Source organism: Myotis brandtii, unplaced genomic scaffold, assembly GCF_000412655.1.
Source record: "Myotis brandtii unplaced genomic scaffold, ASM41265v1 scaffold4, whole genome shotgun sequence".
NCBI classification, from domain to species: Eukaryota; Metazoa; Chordata; class Mammalia; order Chiroptera; family Vespertilionidae; genus Myotis; species Myotis brandtii.
Window position 1 is genome coordinate 2926364 of NW_005365371.1, and position 12095 is coordinate 2938458.

A 12095-nucleotide genomic window follows, 5' to 3' on the forward strand; every position below is an offset into this window, starting at 1 on the left:
GGGGGGGGCGGGGCACGGGCACAGGGGGGGGGGGGAAGCGGGTGGAGGAGAGCTGGGGGGGAAAAGAGGAACAACTTTAATAATCTGAACAATAAAGATTTAATTAAAAAAAAGAGTTGAAAGCTTTATCTCAGGACAGTTATAATGTACACATTATGCCTGCGTAAGGCAGAGGGAGAAATGTGATTTGTTCTTGTTAATCCTCATCCAAGGATATTTTTCCATTGATTTTTAGAGAGAGTGGGAGGGGGAGAGACACAGAGAAACACATTGATTGGTGCCTCCCATATGTGCCCCAACGAACAGAGGTACGTGACCTTGTCCAGAATTGAACCCAGAACCCTTCAGTGCATGGGCTGACACACTATCCACTGAGCAAAACCAGCTAGGGCAGAAGTGATTGTAAGGAAGTGAGCTTGAGGATCAGAAAGATGGTATTGGAGATGGCATGGATAGTACTGACAAACTGGATAACAGTTCAGATGTAAGATGATTTAGAGTTAGCTATGTTTCCTGGTGGGAATGGATTAAAGACTTCAATATAACTCCCAAAACCATAAAACTCCTAGGAGAAAAAATAGGTAGTAAACTCTATGACACTGCTCTTAGTAGTATTATTTTTGGATATGTTTCCTTGGGCAAGGGTAACAAAAGAAAAATTAAACAAACGGGACTACATCAAACTAAAAAGGTTTTGCACAGCAAAGGAAACCATCAACAAAATTAAAAGACAACTTATTGAATGGAAGAAGTTATTCACCAATGATACATCTGATAAGGAGATAATATCAGATAAAATTTATATAGAACTCATACCACTTAACACCAAAAAGACAAATAATCCTATTTTAAAAAAATGGGCAGATGACCTGAATAGATGCTTCTTCAAAGAGGACATACAGATGGCCAGTAGTCATATAAAAAGATGCTCACCATCAATAATCATCAGAAAATGCAAATTAAAACTACAGTGAGATATCACTTTACACCTGTCAGAATGGCTACCATCAATAAATCAACAAATAAGAAGTGTTGACGAGGATGTGGAGAAAAGGGAACCCTCATTCACTGTTGGTGGGAATGCAGATTGGTGCAGCCACTATGGAAAACTGTATGCAGGTTCCTCAAAAATTAAAAACAGAACCACCGAATGACCCAGCAATCCCATTTCTGGATATTTATCTAAAGAAACCCAAAACACTAATTCAAAAGAATATATGCACCCCTATTATTATTGCAGTGTTATTTACAATAGTCAAGATTTGGAAGCAGGCCAAATGTCTCATCCATAGATGAGTGGATAACAAAGCTGTGGTACATTTACACAATGGAATACTATACAATCATAAAAGGGAACTCTTACCTTTTGCGTCATAATAGATGGACCTAGAGAGTATTATGCTAAGTGAAATAGGCCAGTCAGAGGAAGACAAATACCATGTGATCTCACTCATATGTGGAATCTAAAGAACAAAATAGAAACAGAGGCATGGATACATGGAACAGACCGACAGCTATCAGAGGGGTGTGGAGAGGGAGGGACTAGGTGAAAGAAGATGAAGGGATTCATCAAAGAACATATATGCATAACCCATAGAAAGACAACAGTTTGGTAATGGACAGAGGGAAGGTTGGGGAGGGGTAAGGGATGGGTGGAGGTGGGCAAAGGGGGGTGGGGAGGAATGAGGATTGCAACCCTCTTGACATGTCATTAGGAGACCCACTCATTTGGGGGAGGAAGCCAAGTATTCACACAGGGGTGGACATACATAGGTTTACCGTTGCAACGTGACATTCGAGTTAATACAGCTTTTGTAATAATCCTAACCTGCATGTCTTTTTTCCATATGAACAACTGTAAACCTACTTTTGTGATCTGAATATTTAAAAATGAGATGACAGAAAGTTGGAGTCACTGTTTCTGTTGAAACTAAAAAAAATTAAAAAGGAGTGTTAGTGGTATTGAGAGTTAAAGTGGCATTGAATCTAAGACATACTAATGTCTATAGGTAGCAAAAAAACACTTGTATACATATAAAATGGGAATGGCATTGGTCATCCACTAGAGCAGGGGTGGGGAACATCCGGCCTGTGGGCTGTATATAAGGCCTGCAAAATCATTTGGTCTGGCCCAGCCGAGGCATTAGGGGTGAGTTAATTATAGCAGGCTAATGTTTAAGTTGCTAATTTTGTATGGCTGAGAATTATGCTGTAACTATCCAAATGGCCCTTGGCAGAAAAAAAGTTCCCCACTCCTGCACTAGAACATCAGATCACATATACTTGATAGTTGGACAATTATCTCCAAATATGTCCAATTTATTTTGAAACAATAAAGAATGAATATTTGGCCCTAACCGGTTTGGCTCTGTGGATAGAGCGTCAGCCTGCGTACTCAAGGGTCCCAGGTTCAATTCCGGTCAAGGGCATGTACCTAGGCTGCGGCACATTCCCAGTGGGGAGGGTGCAGGAGGCAACTGATCGATATTTCTCTCTCATCGATTTTCTAACTCTCTATCCCTCTCCCTTCCTCTCTGTAAAAAAAATCAATAAAATATATTTTTTTAAAAAGAATGAATATCTGGTTGAACAGTAACAAAATTGATTTAAATAAACCCCTACATTTCAGCAAATCTGAAGTTGTGGACAAAAGACTAGTTAATGTACCGGAAATAACGTCTACTAAATAAGCTATACTCTCTGAACATACCAAAAGGTAGTGTAAACAGGTAATAATATATGAGATTTATCTTCAGTACACTGGCAAATATTAAAATTTCCCCTAAAGATTTCAGCTCAGCAATCCAGTCACACAGGCTACGTTCACTCATTTTCACAAAGTGCTTGGCTCCATGCCACAGGGCAGAATGGCTAAGTGCACATGGTGAAGGCATGTCCCAGGGACACGCTCTCAAACTACTTTCAGGTCATGAGGAAGAACCCCACTCCGAGACTAGACACAAGTAACTTGCCGCCACCACAGTGTGGCACTTGGATGCGCCAGGGTTGCCATGCAGCTCCTGGCCCACAGCACAGAGCAGAAGGCACGGGAGCATGTCCAGCCAGCGGTGGATGCCCTGGATTGTCTGTTCTCTTTTCTATTTAACTATGTGAGGAGGGCTATTCCCTGTAGCTTTTCATAACATCTGTCCTCATTCTTTTTTTTTTATATATATATATTTTATTGATTTTTTACAGAGAGGAAGGGAGAGGGATAGAGAGTTAGAAACATCGATGAGAGAGAAACATGTATCAGCTGCCTCCTGCATACCCCCTACTGGGGATGTGCCCGCATCCAAGGTACATGCCCTTGACCGGAATTGAACCTGGGACCATTCAGTCCGCAGGCGGATGCTCTATCCACTGAGCCAAACCGGTTAGGGTGTCCTCATTCTTCAAGTAGGACAATTTTACTCCAGTTAAAATAAAAACTGAATTATGCTTCATAATAAACACCTCATCTTCTCCATGCAGAGGACTGGCTGTGTCTATGTTCCCCATCCAGGTTTTTAAAAACTGAGTGTTGGCTTGGCTGGTGTTCCCAGTGGTTAGAGCGTCAGCCCTGGACCAGAGGGTCGCAGGTTTGATTTCTGGTCAGGGGCACGTACCTGGGTTGCAGGTTTGAACCCCTCCCCGACTCAGGGCATGTGTGGGAGGCAATCAGTCAATGTGTCTCTGTCACATTGATGTTTCTCTCTCCCTCCTCCCTCCTTTCTACTCTCTCTAAAAATCAATGGAAAAAATATCTTCACTCCTCGGCTGAGGATTTAAAAACAAAACAAAACAACCACCTGGCAGTGTTAAAGACAAGATGCAGTTTAGTTTCCATTTTTATTAAAGTTGTTTTTTTTAAGGAATATATTACACTTAAAGTTCAATACCATAAATAAAGATTAGTTTTTAAATCTTCTATTTTACTTATTTAAAATATAAACATAAAAGAAAAAAATTCACCACTCCTTCCCCAACTCTGCCTAAATGTATAAAAAAACCCCACAAAGTCACCCCTCAGGTAAGGTCTTTCTTCAGAATGAGTAGCACAGTCTTTACTGACGTTAGTCCTCCCGGGCTGCGAGGATGCGGCACGATGACTGGAGTCCACGATACATGGGCCTGAGGGGCTGCGACCGAGTCCACCTCCTCCTGCCAGGACTGCGCAAATGCCCTCAGGGACAGGCTCTTCTCTGTCCATTCAGTGTCCAAGGCCATGGACTGTGCGAAGCCTTCAAGCACAAGACGCTGTGGCGAACATGACATGGAAGCTGGCATGCTCTCAGAGGCGGCTCAGACCCAGCAGGAACCTAGCAATTCTGGATCAGTATTCGTCATGGACTATCAGCGCTGGCAAGATCCTGAGAAAGCACCTAGTCATTTTACAGTGAGTCTTCTAACACTGAAGAGAATATTGATATACTTAAAGAATACTGATATACTTATTTACACTTCTTCCTAAAGTTATTTAAACTTCATTAATTCATGTTTCATCTTCACATAATCATAAACTCTAAGCCAACATATTAGGCTGAAACTAACTTTAAGCACAATTTATAACATTTTTAGAATGTCTATTTGATCTTAACAAAAATAGGTATCCTTAAGAAATCGGTAAGGAAAAAGGATGTTTTTCAGGAGACTATTAGAGGGGTTTACATGAAGACTTCCTAACTGCTTGCCAGTTTCTCTAAAGCTGTCAGCTCAAATCTACTGACATGGCTTTTGCTTCCTTCCTGTATATTCTGTTCTTGAAAACCTGAGAAACAAATTCACTTGATACAATTGGGACCTTAATCCTATCAAAATGAACCTAAGTCTGAACGGAAACTGAGGTAGTCGGAGTTTATAAGCACTTGACACTTTCTGAGTCAGAAAGGACTCCTGTCTGCCACCCCCAAATCAGCTCTTCCCCACTCTCCTTCCCTACCCGACTCTCTTTCACCACGGCTGCAGTCTGCTCCATCTTTCTCAGGGAACTGGTTTTGCTAATATGAAGGGTATAACCTGCCACAGAATATTGACACTTACGCCATTTCAAATTCTTCAGTTCAAAGCTGAAGTCTAGCCCACTAATGCTGCATTGAAACCTCAGATTTTAAAAGTCTTCGTTTTTTAGAATATTGTCATAATCTGAGTGACTAAAATGTGCCTCTTAAAATTTTTTACAGGCTCAATGACCTTCTAAGTCTTCACTGAGTAAACTATGCAGAATCAGTGATAAGCAACCACTTTCAAGTCTTGAAGAGGAAGGAAGACAACAGCACATTTAGTTACCCTCAGAAACTCAAGATTTGTTGACATTATACTTTATCAAGTTTCACATTTGTGCAGGGAAAACATTGGGCTACCAGATTCCAATCTTAATAAATATATGTAGAAAAAATGTCATCTATAATATTTTCTCCAGAAAGTCATTAGTGCAAATATAATTATATCAATAAAAATAAAGCAAAAATATCTTTCAAGTATAAAAAGCACCATGCTCAGAAACAATACTATCTAAATGGCATCACTGCACAACAGTCAAAATATAATCAAACCTATCATGGTAAATCTCAAATATATTCTTAGTCCATAGTATTTTTGGTGAAATTCTTTATACAACTTTGCAGGATGATCCATAATCACAATCAGAATGTAAGTTTATATTTTCATAGCTTTCTTTAAAAATATACTCTATACTTTTCTCGGATGTTGCACAATTTAAGAGATACATGACACAGGCAGAAAACAGAGCACTGACCTGACACCTTTACGATTAGCTTCTCTTTAGCTGAAGGTGGATATGCTAGAGACCCAGCTTTCACAATGACAAATACCTTCAATTCAAAACTGCACATTTAAATACATATTTAAAATTTATGCATTAAAAAAGGCAACTTTCCTTTGCTGGGGTTGCTGTTTGGCCCCAGGTCCAACTAATCAGCTGGAATTACTCCTTAGTAATTATGTTGCTTGCTCACTTAGCACAATTTCTTACACGGAGTGCTCAATAGTTATATGCTGAATTAAAGGGCTAACCAATGAATGAATGTTATGTATATATGAATGTATGAATGAATGAATGCTTGTCCAAGGGCTGTGTTTATAATGTCACAGGACTTTGTTAGCTTTAGAGAGAAAAAGTGGGAATCATTTATCATTAAAGAATTTAATTAGTAAAGTGGGGTTGATAAGCTCCAGAGTAGACTTGCTTCTGTGGACCAGAATCTACGTGGTAACAGAAGTGCCAAAAGCAGGAGGTAAAGGATATCACCTCCTTTTAAAGTAAAGGCTATCTTATAACTTCTGAGGATTGAGCCATATGTTGTGCAGTAAAGTGGACCCTATTGGCTGGGCCGTACACCAACCCTACACTTTGCTATTAGTAAACAATTCAGATTATCTTGTTTTGACTTATATTTTTCTTCTTGTATATAAAATAATTTTCAGAAGTTCTTCTGAAACAATTCGCAAGCCCACATGAAGACAACTGCATACCTGTCTATCCCAGAATTTCTTTTTATCTTCATTGTTAAAAAAGGAATAGTTCTATTTTTTGGTTGGATTATAGTTGTCATATCTATTACCTGAAAAACATACATTTATATTTTCTTCTGTTTGCTTGTCTTCAATGTTTTTACAGAGCACATTACTTTCTCTCTCTGCTTCTATCGTTTTTCAGGTCATTATTAAACGAACGGAGGATACAACAGGACACTGAGCTACGGAGATCTGGGATAACAGATGCAGCTGTAAGAGGGCTACCAACACACCATGATTCCATAGTAAACTATCACACAGCTAGTTTGAAAGGCAAGCATGGTTAAATCATAACATTTAGCAAAACAATTTTATAAAAGACTTTTTAGAACAACAAGAGCAATGATTTAATTGTACCATGTACACTCATTAAATTCAAAATAGGTGTAACAATGATGTACAAACCTCAACTCAATTATTTTCTGTAAGTCAAAGGATAATTTATACTTGTGGGTACAGGATCCACAACGTATAATCTGCAGTAATTAGCAGTTCTTTATTATTGCAGTATTGATGAACTTTCCCATCATTTTAGGTTAATGAGAATGCTGAGGTATGTAATCTGAAAATTTCACCAATATTCCATTTTCAAAGGAAAACTTGAGGACGGTTATGCATCCTGAAAAATAAAGAGTCCTGATGACTTGGAATTCCTTCCCCCTCTCCAAGCCGAGGCTGTTGGGTTGCTGTGAAGCTCTGCTTCAAGGTCTGACTGTGGTCAACACTTTCAAGCCAAAGTCAGGAATGCCACTTCTGCCATCTGCACAGGCTGATACTCACTCAGATTTTGTGCTTTGTTCAGAGGAACATGACACAAAAGAATGCCTTGAGAATTCACATTTCCATTCCTAGTGCCATACACACAGAAGAAATCCAGCCAGCAGAGGAAACAGATTGCCTAGCAGAAGCCAGAGGGTGACCACAAGGCTAGAGGAACGGGAACAGAGATCTAGGATTGAAAACAAAAATTGACTTTCTATAGACATTTTTGGAATATATTATATCAACTAAATACTGACAGATGAATACAGGTGATTATTAAAGGTGAACAAGGACCACCTTGGAGAGCAGAATCAAGAATGACTTCCTGCCCTGCCAGCGTGGCTCAGTGCTTGAGCATTGGCCTATGAACCAAGAGGTCACGGTTCAATATCCGGTCAGGGCACATGCCCGGGTTGTGGGCTCGGTTCCCAGTAGGGGGTGCGCGGGAGGCAGCTGATCAATGATTCTTTCTCATCATTGATGTTTCTGTCTCTAAAACCTAGGTATGTAAGGTCAAATTTTTTTTGCATTTTTTGAAAAAGAACAAAATATTTATGCAGGAAGAAAAGAAGATGTACCTACCATATCATGGATAAAAAACGGCACCCAAGAAGAGAAAGAAGTGTCTTCGGCTAGTATCCCAGCATAAATATGTTACACAGGAAAGTAGATTAATATCTTGGCTATTCTGATATGGGAAGTAGAACTCTCTTCTTTTCTTTCTTGTCCCCTTTTTTATGGTAATTTGATATAATTTATCATCCCAAATAAGGACATTTTAAGACAAGTTTTGAAATAAATTGCTAATCTCAAGATGGTGCCATGTCAGCAAACTGAAACTTAGATAACTTCCATGCGCTTGACCAGAAAGATAGTATATTTAGTCAGCCAAATGCCAACCAACAAGCCAACTCTGGGCTCTATACTTATTTCCTTGTTCCTTGATCTTTCAAAATAAGGTCAGATATGCAACTCTGGCCAATCAACTTAAGCCGAGTGTTTCTTCCTTGTTTCCTGCTTGTATCCCTTTTCCTTATTTTGCAGTTCTCTGGACTCTTGAGTGTGGAGACTGCCTGCTTCATGAATTGTGAAATAAAATTTGCTTAGATCAAATAAATGTTCTCTTTGATTTTTTTTTTTTAAACACAAGGGACGCTATTAACAATTATACCAGGACAAAAGGCATATGGACTGTCCCAGGCAAGCCAGGGCATATGGTCCCCAATCTCTAAACAACTACCTATCTATCCACATCCAGCCTTCATCTGGAAACAGAAGAAAAATCTATGGGCTTTGGGCACTAGAAGTCCATTTTAATTTAGGCATGAGCTGTTCTCATGGCTAAAACTATTTCCCAAAATAATTCTCAGAAAGGAAAACTTTTTAATTTTGTTGATTGGTTTTTAGAAAGTGTGAGTGAGTGAGTGAGTGAGTGTGTGTGGGGGCGGGGGGGAGAGCGAGAGAGAGAGAGAGAGAGAGAGAGAGAGAGAGATATTTGTTGTTCCACTTATTTATGCATTATTCATGGTTGTTTCTTATATGTGCCCTGACCAGAGATTGAACCTGCAACCTTAGTGTAACAGGACACCACTCTTAACCAACTGAGCTACCTGGCCAGGGTTGGTAAACATTTTTACAGCAGCCAAGAGACCAGGCCAACTTGACCAGCCTTTATCTTGAGATAAATTGTTCTTTCTAATATACGGTGTCCCCCCAAAATATATACACACACTTTGAATAATTATAAAGTCAGTGTTTATGAAAACACATTTTTTTTCAAAATTGAGTTTTCAGTGATTAAATTATGTATACTTTTAGGACAGACACCCTGTCTTTTGACCAATAAAGAACCAATCATGCTTCAAGTCTGACTGCCTAAAAGTGGAAAATAGGGCTAGTCTTCAGCTCTAGAATGAATAGAATGATAACGTCACGGCACTGCAGCCTGTTCTTCTGAGCACCATATATGGTGTGGTATAAATATTTAAAAAAATTATTTCACAAAACAGGAGGAAACTCCTATTCTTCCCAATGGAATCAGCTGGTAATTGTTAAATCCCACTTTGCCAAGAACAGTCCTTCTCATCAGCATCATCTGCAAACTTGTTCAAAATGCAAATTCTCAGGCTCTGACCCAGATCTTCTGAATCAGAAACTCTGGGGTTGAGGCTTAGCAACCTGTGTTTTAACATGGTTCTGATGCATGCAGAAGTTTGAGAGACTCTGATCTAGCGCTGCACTGTTCAATATGGCAGCCACCAGCTCTATGTGCTACTTAAATTTAAATGAACTCAAATGAAATAAAGTATTTATTTAGTTCCTTAATCAACCCAGTCATGTTTCACACATTCAGTAGTTGCATGTGGCTAATGACTACTCTGTTGGGCAATGCAGATTACAGAACATTTCCATCACCCCAGTCTACTGGATAAGTTCTGGCCTAGAGCATGAGGTAGAATGGTCTTGGCTGGAATAAGGAATGGAACCTGGAGTCTAATAACACAGGCATATCCCTATATCTCCTGATTCTCAATTTGGCCCAAGGAAATGGAGGACTCCCTATTTGGCCCAAGGAAATGGAGAAGGACTCCCTAAATGAAAGGTGGCCTGTTTCCTTTTCTACTGACACAAAAATTTAACAAATTATTAAAACATTAATGACAGCTCTGGAACATTTGTTGTCCTTCAAAAATACTGAACTTTAGCAGGGCCAGTGTGACTCAGTGGTTGAGCATCGACCCATGAACCGGGAGGTCACCAGTTTGATTCCTGGTCAGGGCACATGCCCGGGTTGCAGGCTTTATCCCCAGTAGGGGGCATGTGAAAGGCAGCTGATCAATGTTTTTCTCTCATCAATGTTTCTCTCTCTCTACCCTTCCTCTCTAAAATCAAGAAAAACATATTTTAAAAAAATACTGAACTTTATGTGACAGTAATCTTTTTTTTTTTAAATATATTTATTGATTTCTTATAGAGAGGAAGGGAGAGGGATAGAGAGCCAGAAACATCGATGAGAGAGAAACATCGATCAGCTGCCTCCTGCACACTCCTTACGGGGTATGTGCCCGCAACCAAGGTACATGCCCCTAACCGGCCCCTGACCAATCGAACCCGGGACCCTTGAGTCTGCAGGCCGACGCTCTATCCACTGAGCCAAACCGGTTAGGGCTGACAGTAATCTTTAAAAAGAAAATATTCAAAGAGGGTATTTAAAAATGAATTAGAGATGATCAGATTTGGGTTTTGACCTGAACCTCATTATTTATTAGTTGTGACAGTAGACACATTACACTTAACCTCTTACACCGTAGTTTTCTCATGTGTAAAATGATTATTCCTACCTCATTAGGTTTTGTGATGATTAAATGCAATAATATAGACATAAAGCACTCAGCATTCAATAAATGGAAACAAAAATAACACCTACAATCTGAAGAGACCAGAAAGAATTTAGAAATAAATATTTTATATTCACTATCTTAGGCAGTATGGAACAACTACCTAATTACACTCTAGCATTTAGAAGTGACAATCAGAAAAAAGGAAAAAAGATGAGTTTTACATTCCAAAAGAAATTACAAATACAAGAAAAAGCTATGTGAAGCTGAGCTCAACAATAAAAAAAAAATCAGAAGAATTTGGGGAGAGGAATATATTTTTACACTTCCTCTAGAATATTAGCAGTTTTAATGTTTTAAAGGCATACTAAAAAAAACCTAAATTATTTTAATTCATAAAACATATTAGGATGATTATTTGTCTAATAAGCTTCATCATAGGTTAATTCTAATTTTTAGTATTTCTCATATAAGTACATTTAAAGCATCAAATCTTATTTTTATAAGTTTGGTGGGTCATAAAGACTATATTTTAAAAAGAAATAAACTATTTATCTAAAAGAAATAGCATATGTAAAGTCTGCCATAGTTCCTGGTACAGAGTTCACTAAGGGCCTAGTGTGTGCTCTATTCACACATTAACAAACATGAGTAATCAGGATATTTTAGAATTTCAACAGTGATACTTATAATGTTTTAAAAGCAGTGCCTAAAGACATCTATTCTTAAAATATTTTATACAGTTTTCAAAATTGTGTAATGACTTATAGATTACAATGCTTTTTTGAGTATGCTTCCTCATAGAACGGGTTAACAGGGAAAAAGAAATCACATCATAGCACCAAAATTTCAGAAGGGTAACTGATAAAGAGGGAGCCAGGATAAGTAGAAGTAGAGTCTAAGATGCAGGTTGGTGGACGTGGAGGGGTTGGGTGGTTTGCAATCTCTATTCCCCACCTCCTTTCCACAGATCCATTTGTCTCTGTCATGCTCCAAAGACAGGAACTAATCATTTCATAGCCCTTTGCCCTGGCCTGGCTTTCTCCACATTCCTATACATTCTTTTACTATACTCCTAAGATTTTTACCCCTGAACCAGCTGGAGTAACTCTCTCTTTATGAACTAGCAGTCAACGTAATTTAATAATAACAATAAAAGTAAGTTATCCTACTAACTTACATGAAAGTAAAAGTTAAGAGTATTTAACACTACATATACTACATACCACATCAAAGGGACCGAAGATCTTATATCATTTCAAACAACTCATTGTATCCTCCTATATAATAAAAGGGTAATATGGAAATTGACCCTAACAGCAGAATGACTGGGAATGACTGGTCACTATGACACACACTGACCACCAGGGGGCAGGTGCTCAATGCAGGAGCTGCCCCCTGGTGGTCAGTGTGCTCCCACAGGGGGAGCTCTGCTCAGCCACAAGCCAGGCTGATGGCTGCCAGCACAGCAGTGGTGGC

General features: G+C 39.0%; 1 protein-coding gene across 2 annotated transcripts in view; it reads right to left on the minus strand.

The window, feature by feature from the left end:
* Positions 1-3918: 3918 nt before the first annotated feature.
* Positions 3919-12095, minus strand: part of LMLN (leishmanolysin-like (metallopeptidase M8 family)) — a 65683-nt gene continuing 57506 nt past the window's right edge. For both annotated transcript variants that reach the window (XM_005873132.2, XM_005873131.2), the window contains one exon: positions 3919-7465. In XM_005873132.2, the coding sequence (XP_005873194.1) occupies positions 7365-7465 (101 nt within the window). In that variant the 3' untranslated portion in view covers positions 3919-7364. The remainder of the gene's footprint in view (positions 7466-12095) is intronic.